This window comes from Megascapheus bottae, chromosome 17 (assembly GCF_031878675.1).
Source record: "Megascapheus bottae isolate mThoBot1 chromosome 17, mThoBot2.hap1, whole genome shotgun sequence".
Taxonomy (NCBI): Eukaryota; Metazoa; Chordata; class Mammalia; order Rodentia; family Geomyidae; genus Megascapheus; species Megascapheus bottae.
In genome coordinates, this window is record NC_143525.1 from 11612548 (window position 1) to 11634010 (window position 21463).

The following is a 21463-nucleotide window of genomic DNA, read 5'->3' on the forward strand; positions in this document are numbered from 1 at the left end:
AAAGTGGTTGAGCTCTAGCCTTGAGAAAGTCCAAGGACAGTGCTCCGGCCCTGAGTTCAAGCCCCAGGGCTGGCAAATAAATAAATAAATACATAAATAAAATGAATTAGCCAAACATGACTGGCTCACCTGTAATCCTAGTTACTCAGGAGAATAAGATCTAAGGACCATGTTTCAAAAGCAGCCCAGGTAGAAAAGTCCATCAGAGGGGCCGGGAGTTTGGCCTAGTGGTAGAGTGCTTGCCTAGCATGCACGAAGACCTGGGTTTGATTCCTCGGTACCACATACTTAGAAAAAGCCGGAAGTGGTGCTGAGGCTCAAGTGGTAGAGTTCTAGCCTTGAGAAAGTCCAAGGACAGTGCTCAGGCCCTGAGCTTAAGCCCAGGACTGGCAAAAAAAAAAAAGTCCATCAGACTCTTCTCTCTCCAATTAATCAGCAAAAATAAGCTGGAAGCTCAAGCGGTAACTAGCCTTGAGCAAAAAGACAACAACAAAAAAAGCTAATGGACTGTACTCAAGCCCTAAGTCTAAGTCCCAAAAAGGGTACAAATAAATAAAATCCTCTATTAAATAATTTTATCTTATCTTAATAAAATCACTTTTATCAACTTCATCCCTAACTCAAACATCACCTCCACCATCAAGCTTTCCAGGATTCTACTGCCTCTTCTAGTTGTTCCCCAAAATCTCCTATAAAGTTTTGTCTGCTAATCAAGATATTAGCCAGGCATGGTGGCTCACACCTGTAATCCTAGCTTCTCAGGAGGCTGAGATCTGAGGACTGAGGTTTAAAGACAGCCAGGGCACTAAAGTCCATGAAACTCTTCAGTAAGCCACTAGAAAACCAGAAGTGGTGCTGTGGCTTAAGAGGTAGGGCGATAGCTTTGAGCTGAAGAGCTCAGGGACAACTTCCAGGCTCAGAGTTCAAGCTCCACCACTGACCAAAAAAAAAAAAAAAAAGATACAGGGTGGGGCTAGGTGTGCTGCTCAGCGATATAGCACATGTTCGGCCTGAATGAGGCCCTGGGCCAATCCCTAACCCCACTGCCAAAGTAAGTATACATATATACAACACACATGCATATAAACATATGTGCATATATATAATAAGAATACACATATAGATATATACATACATATGCTTACTACTAAGAAAAATAATAGGCATACACAAAAAATATCCTAATAAAATAGTTTATTAAAAATATAGTGAGAAAGGTTAGGGTGGTAGCCTTGAGCTGAAGAGCTCAGGGATAGCGCCCAGGCCCGAGTTCAAGCCCCATGACCCACAAAAAGAAACAAAAACTGGGCCGGGAATTTGGCCTAGTGGTTAAAGTGCTTGCCTAGCATGCATGAAGACCCGGGTTCCATTCCTTGGTAGACATATATAGAAAAAGCTGGAAGTGGTGCTGAGGCTCAAGTGGTAGAGCTCTAGCCTTGAGAAAGTCCAAAGACAGTGCTCAAGCCCTGAGCTCAAGACCAGGACTGGCAAAAAAAAAAAAGAAACAAAAAAAAGAAACAAAAACAAATATATATATAGGCACATATATATGTATATATAGGAGAAATACACATATATATCCCAATTACTTGTTTATATATCTATCTTCCCCACTAACTCACAGGATTATCAAAAGTAAAATGCTAACCATATGCCAGTGGTTCACCCATATATCCTGTCTCCTGCTCAGGAGACAGAAACCCAGGAGATCAGTGCTCAAAGGTGGTCTGGACAGGAAAATCTACAAGACTTCATTACCAATTATCCAGCCAAAAGCTAGGCTGAAGGTGTGGCTCAAGTGATAGAGCACCAATTCTGAGCAAGACAACTGAATGAGAGCTTGAAATGCTCAATTCAAGACTCGATATTGGCATGAATTGAATATTCACTTAAATTGTTCTTTTTTAAAATTTTTTGCCAGTCCTGGGACTTGAACTCGGGGCCTGAGCACTGTCCTTTGGCTTTCTCAAGACTAGAATTCTACCAGTTGAGCCACAGCACCACTTCTAGCTTTTTCTATGTATGTGGTACTGAGGAATCGAACCCCGGTCTTTGTGTATGTTAGGCAAGCACTCTACCAGCAGGCCAAACTCCTGGCCCCTTAAATTCTACCTCATCCTTCTCTGTACCTCTGCCTCCAGGTAAAGTACCCAACATACTGGGGGCTCTGTGAACCTAGGACAGGGAAGAAAGTAAGCCTCAAGTGTGACAGAAATCCATAGAACCTTTACTCCCTTGAGGAAAGTTCACCCACCTGCACAGGCATGCCCAACTCCAGCTTCAGCCCAAAATAGGGGTCAATGTAGACGGTGAGGATGGATTCTGTGGGATCCTCTGCAAAGTGTTCCAGAATCGAATTGTGCTCGTTGGTCCACTCAAACCTTTCCAGTCCTGTCAGCATTATTTGAGACTGGAAGAGAAACTTCTACAGGGAAGCAGACAGAGGCAAAAGAATGCTGTTAGGATGAGCTATTTTCTCATCCACCATCACACGCCAGACGTGGGAGAGAAGAGGAAAAGCCACACACATTCAGCATGGAAAAGAGAAAGCTGAGAATGACTGAATGATAGGTTTCAAGCTTTTGAAGAGCCGAGACAATAGACTCTCCTGCCTCTAGGAATGAAAACAGAATGTGTCATAAAGGAAAACAATAGACTACTATCTTCCCAAAATATTGCACTTATACCATGGCTGTAAAAATACTTCTTAAGCAATCTGCACCCAAAGGGAAAAGTGAATTAAGGGAACAGGTAGGATTTTCACGTGAATAAAGCAATTAAGAGCAAGGAGATAACGAGCTGGAAAAGGGGTAGGAGTACAAGAACAATTTCCTCACAAAGCAGCCACCTTGGGATGCTGAAGTAAAGATAAGACATTGCATAAAAGCCTGTGGAGGGCCAGGAGTTTGGCCTGGTGGTAGAATGCTTACCTAGCACGCATGAAGACCGGGGTTCGATTCCTTGGTACCACATACACAGAAAAAGCCAGAAGTGGTACTATGGCTCAAATGGTAGAGCACTAGCCTTGAGAAAGCCAAAGGACAGTGCTCAGGCCCTGAGTTCAAGCCCCAAGATAGCAGGAGGAGAAGGAGGAAGAGGAGGAGGAGGAGGAAGAGGAGGAGGAGGAGCAGCAGCAGCAGCAGCTGCCTAGTGCTGGTGGCTCTTGCCTGTAATCCTAGCTTCTCAACAAGTTGATAGTTATGGATTCCAGTTCAAATCCATCCTGGGCAGGAAAGTCTGTGAGACTTTTCTTTTGCCAGTCCTAGGGCTTGAACTCAGGGCCTGGGCACTGTCCTTGGGCTTTCTCAAGGCTAGTGCTCTACCACTTGAGTCATAGCACCATTTCTGGCTTTTCTGTGTATGTGATACCAAGGAATCAAACTAGGCAAGTACTCTACCTATCACTAGGCCACGTTCCCAGCCCTCTGTAAGACCTGTCTCTAATCAACCACCAAAACGCTGGACGTGGAGCTGTCATTCAATTGATAGAGCACCAGCCTTAAGTAAAAAAAAAAAAAAAAAAAAAAATAGGAACAGTACCTAGGCCCTGAGTTCAAACCCCATTACCAGCATAATCAATTAACAAAGCAGTGAAGAAAAAGAAAGGGAGTAGGGATGAGAGACTAAAAAACACAAAGTAAAGGGCCGGGAGTTTGGCCTAGTGGTTAAAGTGCTTGCCTAGCATGCATGAAGACCCGGGTTCGATTCCTTGGTACCACATACATAGAAAAAAACCGGAAGTGGTGCTGAGGCTCAAGTGGTACAGCTCTAGCCTTGAGAAAGTCCAAGGACAGTGCTCAGGCCCTGAGCTCAAGCCCAGGACTGGCAAAAAAAAAAAAAAAAAAAAAAAAAAAAAAAAAAAAAAACCACAAAGTAACTAATTAAATGAAAAAATTCATAACCAGAAAAATAAATTTGTAGATAACTATTAAATAAAGACAACTAATGAGATGAAATACAACTTGGTAGACTTGAGAAGTGACTCTGAGCCAGGTGTCAGTGACTCATACCTGCAATCCTAGCTACACAGAAGACTGAAATCTAGGGCCCAGGAGCCTAGCCTAGTGGTAGCATGCTCATCTAACATGCATGAAGCCCTAGGTTCAATTCCTCAGTACCACATACTCAGGAAAAGCTGTGGCTCAAGTTGCAGAGCACTAGTCTTAAGCAAAAGTATCCAAGGGAGTCTGGGAGTTGGGCCGTGATAGAGTGCTTGTCTAGCATGTATGAAGACCCAGGTTCGATTCCTGTTACCATATTCATAGAAAAAGCCAGAAGTGGTGCTGTGGCTCAGGTGTAGAGCACTAGCCTTGAGGAAGACCAAGGCCCAGGCCCTGAGTTCAAGCCCCAACACTGGCCAAACAAAAAAAGAAAAAGAAGGCTGAAATCTAAGGATTGCAGTTCAAAGCTACTTTGGGCAGACAAATTCCAGAGACTCCTGTCTTTGTTAACTACAAAAACAAAAATAAAATAAAATCCATAAGTGGAGATGGGATGATGAGCAAAAAAGCTAAGTATAGCACCAGACCCTGAGTTCCAGCTCCAATATCAGCACTAAATAAATAAGTAAATAAATAAATAAATAAGTCACTCTGCCCTTTCCCTGATGCTCCTGAAAGACAAAAAGATATCACCAAGTTACAGATTAAGAAAGTTGATGAGGCAATTGATTATTGTGGTTCATGCTTATAAATCCCAGTGTCTACGAGGGTAAAGTAGGCAGATCTTAGTTCAAGACTAACCTGCATAACATAGTAGAGCCTGCTTCAAAAATAAAATCTTTCCTGTAGAATATATATATAAACTTATGAGGAAAAAACCCAAAAGCCGACTAAATAAATAAAGAGCATCAAAAATTTAAAAGAGAAAATGCAAATATGAGAGTGTTGTTTGTGGTTGAATCAAGTAACAATCAAGTAACAAAGTATTCAAACATCAGTACTACAAAAAAACAACAGAACAAACTATTTGGGGGAGTTGAGGCAGAAAGACCTCAAGTTTGAGGCTAGCTTGGGCTATGTAATAAGACTTTGCCTTAAAAACCAAGAGGTGGGGGCCAGGAGTTTGGCCTAGTGGTAGAGTGCTTGCCTAGCACGTACGAAGACCCGGGTTCGATTCCTCGTTACCACATACATAGAAAAAAGCCAGAAATGGTGCTGAGACTCAAGTGGTAGTGCTCTAACCTTGAGAAAAAGAACCCAAGGACAGTGCTCAGGCCCTGAGTCCAAGCCCAGGACTGGGGAAAAACAAAAATAAAAACAAAACAAAGAGGTGGGCCAGGAGTTTGGCTTAGTGGTAGAATGCTTGCCAGGCATGCACAAAGACCTGGGTTCAATTCCTCAGTACCACATACATAGGAAAAAAAAAAAAAGCCAGAAGCTCTAGCCTTGAGAAAGTCCAAGAACAATGCTCAGGCCCCTGAGTTCAAGTCCCAAGATTGGCAAAAAAAAAAAAAAGAGGTACTAGTGGCTATACCTATAAAACTAGCTACTCGGGAGGCTGAGATTGGAGGATCATGGTTTGATGCTAGCCAGGGCAAGAAAGTCCATGAGACTCATCTCCAATTAACCACCAAAAAGCTGGAATCGAAGCTGTGACTCAATTGGTAGAGCAGTAGCTTGAAGCACAAAAGCTGAGGGTAGCATTTAGGCCAGAGTTCAAGCCCCAGGATAGAAAGAAAGGAAGGAAGGAAGGAAGGAAGGAAGGAAGGAAGGAAGGAAGGAAGGAAGGAAGGAAGGAAGGAAGGAAGGAAGGAAAAGAAAGAAAGTGGGGCAAGCAGGTGCTGCTGGCCTATGCCTATGATCCTAGTTATTTACTCAAGAGGCTGAAACTAGAAGGACTGGTGTTCAAAGCCAACCCAGGCAAGTTTTTGAGACTCAGTCTCCAATTAAACAGCAAAAAGTCCAACTGGAGATGTAGATCAAGTGGTAAAACACCAACTAGGAGCAGGAAAGTTGAATGAGAACCCGAGGTCCTGAGTTTAACTAAAAGTAAGTTATGTTCCATTTGATAGGATGTTAAAATGAGCCAGGTTGGCCTCCAGTTAGAGAACACAAGGAAATCAAATAAGGGAAGGGGGCGTAAAACATCAAATTTTCCTTCACTCATGAACTAGATTTGTGGTGAGCGGAGAATAAGTAGCAGAAAGAGTTAAGATTCCTGTACCTTCCCACCACTCACCTTTTGATTAATTATTAGAAGAGAAAGTCCAAACTTACCACATCCACCTGCGGCTCCAACTCTTCTTGTACTTTGCTGCTCTCTGACACTTGCTCTGGGTAGAATAAAAGTACAAAAAGAAAGTAGGTACTACTTAGAAAATTAAACATAGTGAGCCAGGCGAGGTAACTCATGCCTGTAATCCTAGCTACTCAGGAGGCTGAGATCTGATGATTGATGTTCAAAGCCTGCCCAGGCATTAAAATCCATGAGATTCTTATCTCCAATTAATCACCAGAAAACCAAAAAGTGACATTGTGGCTCAAAGGATAGGGCAGGAGCCTTGAGCTGAAGAGCTGAGAGACAGCCCCTAAGCCCAGAGTTCAAGTTCCACGACTGACAAAATAAAAAGAAAGAAAAGTAAGTTAAACATAGTCACCATAATTGCCTAGCAATTATGTATGTACCCAAAAGACTTAACAGCAGAACACAAGGAGATATTACTAATATGCTCAGCAGCATTGATCACAATAGGCAAAAATAGAAGCAGACTGGAGATACAGCTTAGTAGAAAAAATGCTTACCTAGCATGCATGAGGCCCTGGCTTCAGTCTCAGCATTGGGAAGGAAGGAAGGAAGGGAGGAAGGAGGGAAGGAAGGAGAAGGGAAGGGAAGAGAAGAGAGGGGAAGGGAGGGAAGGAGAGGGAAGGAAAGGGAGGCAGGCCAGCAGGCAACACAGACAAATCCATTGGTAGGAAGCTACTAAAACAAGGCTCTCAGCTGGGGTTGTGCCTCAATGGCAACATGTTTACCACATGTACAAGACTCTACTTTCCATTTCTAATACACACACACACACACACACAGATGGGCATTAGCTACTTAGCTAGGCACTAGAAGGCTTTGATCTGAGAGTCTCAATTCAAAGTCAACTCCTAGTAGAAAAAGGCCACAAGTATGATCTAGTGGTACAGTGCTCGCCTAGCATGCGCGAAACCTTGGGTTTGATTCCTCCATACCACATACACAAGAATGGCCAGAAGTGGTGCTATGGCTCAAGTGGAGGAAAACTCAATGACAGTGCCCAGGCTCTGAGTTCAAAGTCCCAGTGGTGGTTTAAAAAAAAAAAAGGACTCTGGCTCCAGTGGCTCACGCCTATAATCCTAGCTACTCAAGATGCTGAGATCTGAGGATCAAGGTTCAAAGCTGGGAGAATCTAATCTCCAACTAACTACCAGAAAACTGCAAGTGGAGCTGTGGCTCAAGTGGTAGCCTTGAGCTAAAGAGCTCAGGGACAGTGCCTAGCCCAGAGTTCAAGTCCCACGAGACCTGAGGATTCTAGTTCAAAGTCAGCCTGGGTAGGTGCTGTGGGTGGGTAGCCTTAAGGAAAGCCCAAGGATAGTGCTCAGGCCCTGAGTTCAGTCCCTAGGACTGGAAAAAAAAAGGAAGAAATACTTCAGAATTAAGAGAATTATGTAGTGTATTTCATATCAGCAAGGCCTCAGGTTCAATCCCCTTTACAGACTAGAAAAGTGAAGGGGAGGGAAAAGGAGAGGAAGGGAGGAGGAGGGATTGTAGTATACTATGTAATGCAGTGTAATATGTAATCCTTGAGCCCCTACAGGGCAGGCTCTAGAACAATACTTCATAACCTAACTTTTTACTGTTATAAGTATTTCTGTAGTAAAAGATATGAATATTTATACTAAGTGGGTTAAACAGACCATAAATACCTTCATGTCAGTTTAGGTTGGATTTCACCACCAAATAAGTATAGATGCCAAACCCTGTGGGGGGAAATACTTGCAGTTGTAAGAGCTTGGAGATTTACAGAGAAGGGATTGTGAAGCTGATTAGGATTCGTTCTTTTAATGGGAATTGAAGGGCACTGAAGGAAGTAAAGGATATCAATACACAACCCAAAAGGCTATCAAGGCTAAGGGTATAGCTCAGAGGCAGGAGGCGTGCTTTGCATGCTCACGGCCCCCAGTTTAGGAAAAAGAAGAGGAGGAGGAGGAGGAGGAGGAGGAGGAGGAGGAGGAAGAAGAAGAAGAAGAAGAAGAAGAAGAAGAAGAAGAAGAAGAAGAAGAAGAAGAAGAAGAAGAGGCTTTCTATTGTCATACACCCAAACTTTCACAAAAAAAATTGTCATAGGTGTTAGGGTCCAGTCCCCCAATATTAGGGTCCGTGATCAAAGGAACGAGTCTGACACAAAAGTGGAAGTTAAACAGAGTTTTATTCCGCGCCTAACTGGTCAGGGCCGTCTCTAAGATGTGAGTGAGAGAGCTACTTTTATAGGCCACCAGCCATGTGGTTGGGCTTGGTCATACACAGGTGGCCAATGGAATCACAATGTACTTGAGTGATGGCTGGGGCAACCACTGACACCTTTGCTATTTGAACTGACCTATCATCTAGGTGGGCTTCTGGCGCTCTGCTTTGATGATAAAGGAAAGGGAGGGAGTTTCCTGGCAGGCCAAGGGGGAGGAATTCTGGTAACTCTACCTGGTTTAGCTGCTCTTATCATCTGAGCTGCTATCGGGGAATTTACAGCCCCCGCCTTGAGTCAAGTCCTCCTTTGTCATGAAGACAGGAAATGCCTATGGGGGGTGGCTTTTTGGGGAAGTCAAGAAAGGCCCCGTTTCCAATGGACAGGTCTCAGTCCCCTCTCAATTAAACCTCAGTGATTAATCTTAAGTTCAGGACAGTCTGGGAGCCTCCAGACCTCTCTGAACCTGTGACCCAGGCCGTGGAGAAGTTCTATATCAAACAATAAGAAGGTGAAAGGTGGGAAGGCACCATTCCTTGGTGTTTGGAAGTCCATGTATTCATTTTAAAACACTTTTCCTTTGCTTCCAGAGAATTCTCCAAATGAAACCAAGCCTGCCTGCCTTTTCTCCTTTCCCCACTACTCCTCTATGTACCCTGCCTCTAGAAGCCAACCAATTTTTTCAAGAGGCTGAAATCTGAAGATCCCAGTTTGAAGCGAGCCTGAGCAGACTAATTGAATAGACTCTTATCTCCAATTAAACAACAAAAAGCTGAGAGTGGAGCTGTGGTTCCACAGAGTGCCAGCCTTCAGTTAAAAAGCTATGGGAGACGGGCCTGGAGTTTGGCCTAGTGATAGAAGGCTTGCCTAGCATGCACGAAAACCCAGCTTCGATTCCTTGGTACCCCATACATAGAAAAGCTGGAAGTGATTCTGTGGCTCAAGTGGCAAAGGGCTAGCCTTGAGGAAAAAGCCCAAGGACAGTGCTCAGGCCCTGAGTTCAAGGCCCAGGACTAGCATAAATCAATCAATCAATCAATAACTAGCTAAGGGAGAACACTCTGACCCTGAGTTCAAGCTCCACTACTAACACCAAAAAAAAAAAAAAAAAAAGAAAAGAAAAGAACTCAGAAGAAACAGTGTTGCACATTTCTAAGGGTATAAATCCTAAAGCAGATTTTTCTGTCTCTGGATCCTTCTCCACATTTAATTTCTTAGCCATTAGTATTAAAGACAAAACTGGACACTGGTGGCTCACACCTGTAATCTTAGCTATTCAGGAGGCTGAGATTTGAGAATTGTATTTCTCAGCCAGCCCAGGCAGAAAAGTTCCCCCAAGAAACTCTTATCTCCAAGTAACCACTCAAAAGTGCTGTGGCTCAAAGTGGTAGAGCTCAAGAGCAGCACCCAGGCCTACCAGGCCTCTTATGGTAGTATATACCTGTGATCCCACCCCTGGGAGGCAGAGATAGGAAGTTCACAGTCTGGGCCTGGCCCCAGGTAAAATACAGCTAAGACCAAAAAGGGATGGGGTTGGGGAGGAAGCAAGGTACAATGGTAGAGCATCCAAAAGTGTGAGGCCCTACGTTCAAACTCCAGTACCATTTTTTAAAAATTTTTAATGGGTTCTTATGCTTTAGGAACATCTAACTAGCAAGCTCAAAGCCAAGTTCAAAACCTAGGACTGACAAAAAGGGAAAAAGAAAGACAAATACCTCAAAGCCAGCTTACGCTCTATAGTAAGACCCTAGCTCATATTTATTAAAGGGGGTTCTAGAGCTAGGAGTATATGAGGCTCAGTGGTAGAACACTTGCTTACAGTGCACTCAGACCCCTGGGTGTTAATTTCGAATGCCACAAAATAAATAAACACAGGGACTTAGAATATAGCTCAATAGTAAAGCACCTGCCTAACACTGGCCCTGGATTCAATCCTCAACACTGAAAGAAAAAAAGGGGAGGCAGCTGGGCATAGGACATTTGCCTAACATAAAGCACGAACTTCAAACCCCAATACGAAAAAAAAAGAAAAAAGATGGAGAGGAGGGGGTTGAAGATTCTAGTTCTTTCCATCCTGACGGGACCCTCGAAGTGTTAAGGAGGCCCACATCAAAGGCGGGTACTGTCCATACTAGCCGCTGAGCCCAGGGAAAGCCCCTGACAGCAACTGCTAAATAAAAACCAAATAAAACCTTCCAACCCTGCTGGCTCCAGGATCAAAAACCACAAGAGGCAGCCTCTTTAAATTCTTTGCTCCCTCTATCTAGATTTCTATTCCTGTCACCCTGAACCTGAACCTCCACAGTCTACCAAGTCCCTGCCAAAATGAGGGCGGAGATACAGGAGCCTTCAACAGATGGTAGAAAGCATGAGGCGGGCTTAGGATTCAAAGGGTGGCAAAGCAGGCTGAGTCTCCATGGTGATGAGCTTAATGGGAGAAAAACATTATTTGTTTTGCCACCCAGGGTGAAAATGGGAAAAAGGAAGAGATCAAACCCTCTGCAGTGGGGTGGGAACAACCAGAACACTTGAAATAAGGAGGAAGAGGCTAGAGAAAGGATCGGTGCCTCGCTGGGAAATGAGAAGACAGAATAAATATGAGGCTAGCCAGGAGGAAGACACAAAGAGCAGGAGGGCTGAGGTCCTACGGACCCTCACGGCTGGGCTGTCACGTCGCCCCTACTTGCCCCAAAGTAAGAGAACCAGCTTTCCTGCCCCCAACATCCTTCGGAAATACATCCTGCCTCCAGCCCTCCATTCCCTCACCTTCCTGTACCCCACCAAGTACTCACCAGGCTCTTCTTTGATGATCTCGGGCTCTGGCTCCACCTGAACAACTGGCAGGACATTCTCAGCAGGCACAGGCCGTGTGGGTTGACCAGCTCGCCCCACGCGGCCTCCACGGGCGCCTCCCCGGCGGCCACCTGGTTTCCGCTTCTTGTCAGGTTTGGTGGACATTGTGTAGGCAAAACCTGCAGGTGCATAGGTGTCTGGAGTCCATTACCAAAATCCCACCCCTAACCCAGAGTCCCTTTTGGATTCAAGAATTGAGTGAGACTTCCAACGTAATTATTTGCTCCCTACCAGGGGCCTGTACTCATTATGGCCTTTGCATGCTGAGAGTGTAGCTCAGTGGCAGAGCACTTGTTTAGCAGGTACAATACTCTGGGTTAGATTCTTAGTTCAATAGGAAGGAAGGAAGGAAGGGAGGAAGGGGGGAAGGGAGGAAGGGAGGAAGGGAGGAAGGGAGGGAGGGAATGGAGATGGGAGCTGGGCATTGGTGTCTCCCATCTGTACACTAAGTTTCTCAGGAAACTGAGGTCTAAGGAACCTTGGCTCAAAGCCAACCCAAACAGAAAGGTCTGTGAGACTTTTACCTCCAATTTACCAGCAAAAACCAAGATACAGAAATGTGGCTCAAGTGGTAGAGCATTGAGTGAAAAGCCAATGAGAAAGAAAGAACAAAAGAAGGGTCTTGGGATCCTCACTTTTTTTCACTAGAGTATCCTACTTTCTTTTTCTTTTCCTTTTTGGCCAGTCCTGGGGATTGAACTCAGGGCGTGGGCACCGTCTTTGGGTTTTTCTCAAAGCTAGCACTCCCACTTGAGCCACAGCACCACTTCTGGCTTTTTCTGTGTATGTGGTACTGAGGAATCAAACCCAGGGCTTCATGCATGCTAGCCAAGGCACTCTACTACTAGGCCACACTCCCAGCCCCACTTTCTTCAAAGCACTGGGTTAAAAATCAAAACCCAGCCCGGTGTGGTGGCTCACGCATGTAATCCTAGCTACTCAGAAGGCTATCTGAGGATTGCAGTTCAAAGCCAGCCTGGACAGGAAGTCCATGAGACTCTTATCTTCAATTAACCACCAGAATATTGGAATTGACACTGCGGCTCAAAGTGCTAGAGCATTAGCCTTGAGCTAAAGAGCTCAGGGACAGCACCCAGACCCTGAGTGGCAAAAAGCCCCATGACTGGAAAGCAAAAAGAACACCAAAACCCTCAAGACATTAGGATTAAATGGAAACAAATATTAGTAGATACCCCCATTCATGAGGGTTTAAGAACTCTATTGGGATGTGGGTCAAATGGTAGAGCTTCCCTTTAGCATGCTCAAAGTCCTGAGTTCAAACCCCAGTGCTACAAAATGATGAAAAAAAAGTAGGAGGAGGAAGAAGAGGAGGCAGAAAGTAGCTCACACCCTGAATTCAAGTCCCAGGACTGGCAAAAAAAAAAAAAAAACTTCCAAGCTAAAACCACTCTGCCCTATAGGACCCCAGGTAAAAGAAGGTCCAAAGAAAGTGCCTTACTATGTACCTCATTTCTTCCCAGTTAAAAAACACTCCACTTGCCCAGCTCAGAGTGTAAGTACTCCCAGACAACTATCATCCTCCATGTCTGAATTCAATAGGAACTATGTCTATCAGGGCACTGATTTAAAGTTGCACTAAAATCTGAATAGCAGAATGGAGAGATAGAGCTGTGGCTTAAGTGGCAGAGTGCTTGCTGGGCCAGCATGAGGCCCTGAGTTTCAATCTTAGCATCATAAAAAAGAAAAAGAGAGGCAGGACTCAGGTTCTGTGTGTTCTGGGGTTTCTTAGCGGTTGGCTTGAGTGTGGGTTAACCCATCAGGAAGGCTAGGACCATTCCATTTCAAAGGCATTGAGAATAGACGGGAAGGCCTGAAGGGCACAAGTCCTCTCTTAATAAATTTCAAATCGTGTTATGGGGAAAGAGAAATAAGGGCATGAGGACGGCCCAGTGGTGCCTCTCAGAAAGATAGGATGGTTGAAAGCTGGCAGGTGTTCAGAATCCCGAGGGCCATGTTGGACTGCTGGGCATTCCTTCTGTCTTCAGCTATAAACCTGACAGCCACGGCCACCTGTAGCTTTCTTTCCTCATCCCCACAGGCATTGATCATAGGTTATGAATTTCAAACTTGAAGGATTTGTACTTTGCTCCAAGGAAAAACGTTCTGTTAGGCCAACAAATCAATAAAACCAACTACAGCGACGCTGCTTCTTCCATCAACCTCCAAGGAAGCATGGCGCTGCGCGGTGGCTCAAAGTGGAGCCTGGGGAACGTGGGCCGCGGGCTTCACCCACACATCCACACCGGGGGCGGCAGGAGCAGCCGGGCCGCCGGCCTGGGACTCCTGTCACCCAGGGAACACCGGGGTCACCCGTAGGCCCGTTTCCTCTTATAGTGGCGTTCTCTACACAACTGGCCCCTCTTTTTCATTGCACCCCTAAATGCTCCTTCTCCCTCTTCCTCCAAAGCTGCTCCTTCTCCACAACTGCCCCTCTCTCTTCCCTCCCCCCCAAACTACCCCTTCTCCTCCCAACTCCACATGGGTCCCGCACACACAGCCGCCTTCCTAGGCTGACACCACTGCCACTCGTGCCCACGCTCCTTCCTTCCCTCTACCCCGACACACACCTCACAGCCACGCCGACCCTGTTCTCCCGTGGGCGACCGTTGAGCCACACCAACTAAGAAGTTGCCCTGCGTGGCCCTCCGCGCTCTCCCCTCCCACCACCCGCACGCGTCGCTATGGCAACTCCGGGCCTGGCCGGGTGAGTGGCAGGTCCGGGCAGCCAGCTGCCACTGCGCAAGCGCGTGGACAGACTCCTGCTCGGCGGCCCCACCCGGCGGGTTCTCCCCGCGTGGGCCCGAGACGAGAGGGCCGGTGTGGAGCCTGAGAAAGTAACTCAGGGTGGGCAGGCGGTGCCCGGAAGGTGCGGGGCGGGGGCTGGATGTGAGGGGCCCCGAGCTGGAAAGGCCGGGGCGGGAAAGAGTTGGCCACTGAGGAAACAGGGGCGCCCACACGCCCGCCCCGGCGCCCAGGTGTGCGGGCTCCAGCCCGGGCTGCTCCAGTAGATGGCGCCCGGCGTCCCGCGGGGGAGACTCGCTGGCCTTCGAGAAGGGGCTCCAGGATTTCCAGGCAGCCGTGGCTGCGGCTGGGTCCGGGAGAAAAGCCGGGGCTGGAGCACCCCTGCCCTCCGGCTCCATTCCCCCTTCTGGGTCTGGACTGGGGTCTGGGTTGGCTGGGCCGCGGGCGGGGAGAGGGAGCGAAGCCTGGAACTGGAGTTTTTGGAATCCGAGGATTGGTTTTGCAAAGCCTGGCTGCTGGGGGCGGGGCAGGGAGGGGGGAGGAGGGAGAGCGGGAGGCGGAGACTCCCTGGGGAAGGTGACCGGGCCGGGGAGGGGCTGCACTCTCCATAGGAACAAAGGCTGCGTCCCGTGGACGCGCGGGGCGCGCCGAGGCGAGGAGGCTTTGGGGGGGCGCTGCGGGGCGGGGCTCCCGGGCCGCGGCGACCGCGAGGCGCGTGGAAGCCTGAGCTGTACCTGCGGTCGGGAGAGGTTTGGGGGAGACGTGGGAAATACCGAGAGGAAGCAGAATGGAAGTGGGGGAGTACGGAGGCGCCCTCCCCTCTTCCATCAATAGTGCCTAATTAAGACAAAGCCAGCAGCGAGCCCTCTGATTACATTTCCATGAGCAGCGAAATTGATGACATTTTCTTTGCTGGATGAGAGGCGGAGAAGCTGGCAACTCTGTCTCCCCCCCCCCCCCCCCGCTTTCTTTCTGGTCGGTTATCACACACCTGACAGGTCTCCTTCCTTAATGCCAGGCTACACCATCAGGAGTGGTGATCCCCGGTACAACTGATGCGGGTGAACAACCCGAGCTACCCTGACCTCACCAATCCCACCCTACACCATTTTTATTTCTAAAATGGAAAGACCCTGCCTTGCCCTCACCACCTCCGCCCCGAGACCGTGATTTGTGGCCTCCTGCGCAATCCAGATTCCTGTTGATGGGAGCAGGGATTGAAGGAGAGGTCACACCCCCCAAACCAGCTGCGTAACACATAGGGCTAAGATGGAACTTCTAGGTGATCCTCTAACCAGACGGCAGAGAGGTGATGGGATTGATTGATCCGAGCCCCCTAGGAGAAGTCCTAAAGGCGTGGAAACCCAGTGAGAGGCGTGGGATGGGGAACCTCAAAGGCAGGTTGGAAATCCCTCAGGGGAAGGAACTTTGTATAGACCCCGTTTCTTTTCTGACTTCTTCCTCAACCACGGCTGTGCCTAGGGATCCCAGCCCCCCACATTATGCTAAATAGGTAATCAAACATCTCGCTTTGCTAATTACTGCTCAATCCGATTAAACGATGCTGAAGCTCATCAACAGAGGTGGAGGTAGGGGGGAAGGGATGGGGGCAGCAACAGCTGTGATGGGGGGCGCTTGTCCCTGGGGACTCTAAGGGACAGCTGAGAAACACGGGTGGCAAGACAGAGCACATCCCAAAGGTAAGGGACAGAACACTTGAACTCTGCCTTGGCCTTGAACATACTGCCTGCTCGCAGGCTCATCCCTCCTCCCCAAATGTTCATCACCCTCAGAACCCAGGCATCCGGCCATTCCCACAGCTCTCTACGCACACCCGGTCCCCGATTTAATAAGTTCTGTTCTCTCACTGTCAATATTTGATTTCTCAGAGCCATCTCCACGGAGAAGGGGATGGGGGGGGGCTCTTCCTTCTTCCCCCCTACCTTGGTCTTCTTTAGCCCACCACTGGTCTCTTTGTGCCCCCCAACCTTCTCTTAACTTACTGACTTAATGAAATGATATTAAAGTCTTAAAGCAAGTCCAAAAGAGAATGGTTGTTATGGTGAAGGGAATGGGCAGGAAGCCTGGGTCCCTGAGGAGAGCAAGAACTGAGGAGGGGGAGAAAGAGTCAGAGGCTGGGGGGGGGGGGGGAGTCTAGAAAGGCCCCAGTCCACAATGGTGAGGTAAGCTGGGGTGCTAGACCTCTAGTTCATAGTAGGAAATAGGAACTGAGGATAGGGCGCTAGGAGGAGGAGGAAGAGAAGGAGGAGGAAGAAAGAGGATTTTCAGGGGGTGAGGTCCCCATTTGCTGTGCAGAGAACTATCCCAATGGAGAGGCAGTCTGGAGGGGGTCAGGGCCTCTGTGCCAGCAGCCTCTCTGGCTAATGGTGCCTCGGGGCTGGTGCCGTGAGAACCAGAGTGGATTCTTCTACAGCCCTGACTCATCCCTCTTCTCCCCCACACTGCTGACCCCCAGCAGCCCCCCACAGGTGATTTGTAGCTGATGTCCCCACAATGACAGTTAATTCCATGACATGAACCACTGAAGGCTTCCAGATTGAAGTGAACAGAGGCCAAGGATGAGAAGCCAAGTACCACCCCCAGCTCCCTGACCCATCCTCATCTCACTCCCCTGGGGACCCTGGCCCAGCCCCAGTCCCCTTGGGGTGGTGGGAATGCAGGGACATTTGGCTGGGCCTGATTGATGAGGGAGGAGGCAGCCCCTGGGCACTGTGGCTGCTGTTTGCTGAGCACACAGATTCCTCCCCACTCACCAGCTGCTGCCCCCTGAGGCTGCTTGGACCACACACACACACACACACACACACACACACACACACACACACACACACACTCCACCAGCCACTATGATTGGGGGAGAGAAGGAACTCGATCTCTTTGATTAGGCACCTGGGGCCTGGTCCCCTCAGAACTTCCTCCAGGACTCTGCTTGCCACTGCCACTGGCCAGTTTTTATCCTTGCCATTCATCTCAAGTTCTTTCTTTTCCGCCCCCACTCACTGCTCTGAGCCCATGTCAGCTAACTCCTGCCTCCAAATCACCTTGCAATCTTCTCCTTGGACCTCTTGAACTTGAACCTCTCCCCAGGAAGGGGGAGGCCCCCCTTACATAGCGTTTTAGGAAGCTTCATGGTTAGGGGTTATTTTTTTTCTTTGTTGTCTCTTCGTTTTTGCATTCTAACTGAATTTCCAGATGTGATATCAACCATTCCCCATCAGAAATCCCTGCCGCAAACACTCACCCCATTCTCCTATCTTTAAAACCCCTAACACAACCAGGTGCTTGTGGCTCATACTTGTAATCCTAGCTACTCAGGAGTCTGAAATCTGAGGATCATTATTCAAAGCCAGCCTGGGGAGCAAAGTCCATGAGACTCTTATCTCCAATTAACCACCAAAAAGCCAGAAGTGCAGGTGTGGCTCAAGTTGCCAGCCTTAAGTATAAAAAGCTAAGGAACAGTATCCAGGTCTGAGTGCAAGCCCAGTACACACACACACACACACACACACACACACACACACACACACACACACACCATTTGTATTCTTCAGTTGCTTTTGTTTGAAAGGATGTTAAAGTTTGTGTGTTTCTGTCTGCAGCTCAGTATCCAGGATATCTTACCTGGCTTCATGTGCCCCAAACCTCTCAGTTCCAATTTTCTTGCCTATGCTAGACTTTGTGTCATAAGCCCCTAAAACTTGAAGCATCATCCTTGCCCTCTCAGAACTTAAAACATAATTAAACCAGATAGGGCAGGGAGTTTGGCCTAGTGGTTAAAGTGCTTGCCTAGCATGCATGAAGACCCGGGTTCGATTTCTTGGTACCACATACATAGAAAAAAGCCGGAAGTGGTGCTGAGGCTCAAGTGGTAGAGCTCTAGCCTTGAGAAAGTCCAAGGACAGTGCTCAGGCCCTGAGATCAAGCCCAGGACTGGCAAAAAAAAAAAAAAATTATACTAGTACTCACAAACAAACAGAACCCATAGCCAGATGCCAGTAGCTCATGCTTAGAATCCTTGCTACTCAGGAAGCTAAGATCTGAGAATCATGGTTCAAAGCCAGCCCAGGTTCAAAACTCTATGAGACTCTTATCTCCAATGAACCACAGGAAAACGGGAAGTGGTTTTGTGGCTCAAGGGGTAGAGTGCTAGCCTTGAGCTGAAGAGCTCAGGGCAGTTCAAGCCCCACGACCAACAACACCAACAAAAAAAAAAAATTGAGAGAAATAAGGAATTCACAAATATACAAGAAACAAAGGGAGAAAAATGGAAGTCCATGTAAAATTAGCTTCTTCAAAGTGAATCCTAGAACCTACGTAACTTACTCCCTGACAGGCTGGGACTAGGGAATGACAGACACATCTGGATTGAATGTACGGTCCTTCTTGCTATTTTCTGTTCTGCCTTCCATTATACTTCCCCCATAGTACCTGCTTAGTTCAAAGGGACATGCTATTACTGTCCGTCCATTTGTTCTGTGGTTTTGCTTTGGTGGTTTTACTGTGTAGATGTGTGTGCACATGTGCACACACCAGTATTAGAGCTTGAACCCAGGGCCTCATTCTCTCACTTAGCTTTTCCCCCTCAAGGCTAGCACTCTACCACTTGAGTCACACCTCTACTTGCAGCTTTATGCTGGTTAATTGAAGATTGGTCTCACGGACTTTCTTGGCTGGGCACAGATCTCAGCCTCTTGAGTAGCTAGGATTATAGGCATGAGCTACTGGTACCTGGCTTTGGCTTCTGTTTGATTTCGAGTACTAGGGTTAGAGCTCAGAATGTGAGTTTCTTTGGATGGCAATCTAGTCTACCACTTGAGCCATGCAATTTCACTGTCATATTTCCACACATATGTACAATATGTTCCAATCAGTCTCATCTCCCTTTCAAGAACTTGTCTATCCAGGCTAGCCTTAAACTGAAATCTTCCAGGTTTCAGCCTCCTGAGTAAGTAGATTATAGGAGTGAATCTCCAGCTCCTATTTTTGTTTTGTTTTCCTTTGGAAACAGGATCTTGTCTTGTAACTCAGTGATCTAGAACTCTCAAAATTCCCACTCCAGGCCCAGTGCTGGTGGCTCACACATGTAATCATAGCTAGTGAGGAGGCTGACATCTGAGGATCATGGTTTAAGGTCAGCCTGGGCAGAAAAGTCCATGAGACTCTTATCTCCAATAAACTACTCAGAAAAAGCTGGAAGTGGTGCTGTGGCTCAAGAGGTAGAGTACTAGCCTTGAGCAAAATGAAAGCTCAGGAAAAGTGCCCAGGATGCATCTGCGCACATGTGCCAACACACACATACACACACACACACACACACACACAGCCACTCTTGTGCTAGGATTCATTTTTCATCACTGTAATTAATCATATTATACTGTTTCCAGTCAAAACTGAACTTCAGGACTGGGTGCCAGTGCCTCACACCTGTACTCCCAGCTACTCCGGAGGCTAAGATCTGAGGATGAAGGTTCAAAGCAAGCCCCAGAAAGGAAGTTCGTGAGATTCTTATCTCCAATTAACTACTCAGAAAAAGCCACAAGCGATGCTGTGGCTCAAGTGGTAGAGCACTAGAACAGGACAAAAAAAAAAAAAAAAACTTCAAGAATGGGAGTTGTGGTTCATTGTTACAATTGCCTATTATATGCAATCCTGGCTTTGATACCTAGCACTACTAAAAATTGGTGGAGGTTCATGAAAGATTTTCTTCATGAAACCAGGGATTTCTCTTTTCTTTTTTCTTTTTAAAGACAGGGTTTCACAATGGGGCCAAGGCTGGCCTTGAAAGCACTGTGTAGCCCAGGTTAGCCTCAAAGTCAAAGTACTCCTAACCTCAGCTTCCCAAGGGCTCCACCACACCTGCGGGGGACTTTGTTTTATACATCAACCTACTCCCGGTACCTGAAATGGGACCTGGAACCAAGTAGACATGATGTTGAGTGACTGAATGAGTGGACAAATGACTGTTTTCCTCCTATTCCTTTTGTTGTATTTGTTCTGCTAGTCGTGTGATTATGTACTTAGACAACATGTGTGGTTCTACTTGAAAGTCGCCAGCATCTTCAAATAGCTGCAAAAACACACCGAGTCACTGCACATGCGAGAAGCTGTTGCTGATGTGTTGTTAATGTCAGGTGGCTGGCAGGGAGTCTGTGGATGCCAGCACTCGGAGGGGGTGTGTCCCAGGGCACTGTGCGGTATGTGCTGTTCCTCTCCCCAGCTGTGCATCGGTCCCCAGGTGTCTTCCTGTCTCTCCGCATGATAGAATGTCTTGGAGGTAACTGTCACAGGGACTATCTCCACTCCTCTTCCCTCTTGTCTACCCACCTGTACCCCTCGATGTAGGTGTCAGGGGTACTCTCCCTCGGCTCCCTTGCCCCCCTCACACATACAGCCCTGCCCCATTCTTGGACCCCCTCCCTTTCTCAGTAGGCCCTGTTGCTGGGCTCTGTGTTGCCATAGTGACGGTTGCCAAGTCCCTGAGGCTGATAGCCAGCGATGGGGCTGTCGGCTCCATCCACGCGGGAGTCTGAGGGGGGCTTCCCATTGTGTGGAGAAGGGGATGTTGCCAAGACAACCAACCCCCACTAAGGGCCAGGGACCAGCCCTTACACACACACACACACACACACACACACACACACACACACACACACTTTGAGCCTCCCCATCTCGGGCAGCTCCAGTGTGGGCTAAGAAGGAAAGAGTAAATTCCAAACAGCCCAGTACCTGGCCACCCAGTGTTCAACTCCTCTCCTTCAATGTCTGCACCCCTCAGGACTCAGGTCTTTCTCTTATTGAGATGGGGGGACAGGGTCCCAATGAACAGAGGAAGGGAAGGGGGACCCCTTGACCTCCAGGCAGATGGGAGACAGCAGGAGGGGACCTAAAGTTAGGGGAGGGATAGGAAGGGCAGAGGTTGTGACCCCTACTGACTCGCTCCAGTGATGCTCCTGACGGCTGCTTTTGTGGTTGGAGAATGGGGTTGAGTCTAAGGAGCTGGGCACCTGGGTTTTTTTGGTGGGAAGAGCCTGGATTAGGGGAGGGGGTGGGGGGAAGGCAGCCAGGAAATAAGCACTTGACACCCTGGCCCTTGAGTCTTCCCTAAATTCTCCTGATCAGTTCAATTCCTTTTTTTCCTTGCGCCCCCAAGAGCAAAACTGGAGTTAGAGGTGCCTTGAGGAAAGGTGGTAAAGTGGAAGTTAACTATGACATGTTTTTACTTTGTTTCCTAATTTCAACTTGCTTCCTCTCCCAGGTGTTTGCTTTCTTATTCTCTCCACACATCCTCATCTGAGGGTTCTGTCAGCCCCTCCTGCCCTCCTGAGTCTTTTCTCTTCATCCATGATCCCCTCCCCATGCACTGCCCCCCCTCTCCACCATCCCAACCAACCTCTATTT

General features: G+C 47.7%; 1 protein-coding gene across 2 annotated transcripts in view; it reads right to left on the reverse strand.

The window, feature by feature from the left end:
• The window catches only part of Dnah2 (dynein axonemal heavy chain 2), a 119815-nt gene extending 105865 nt beyond the window's left edge, over positions 1-13950 (reverse strand). For both annotated transcript variants that reach the window (XM_090349645.1, XM_090349646.1), the window contains exons 1-4: positions 13870-13950; positions 11221-11400; positions 6219-6274; positions 2255-2425 (exon numbers count right to left, since the gene is read on the reverse strand). In XM_090349645.1, coding sequence (XP_090205771.1) covers positions 2255-2425; positions 6219-6274; positions 11221-11386 — 393 coding nt within the window. In that variant the 5' untranslated portion in view covers positions 11387-11400; positions 13870-13950. The remainder of the gene's footprint in view (positions 1-2254; positions 2426-6218; positions 6275-11220; positions 11401-13869) is intronic.
• Positions 13951-21463: the final 7513 nt, after the last annotated feature.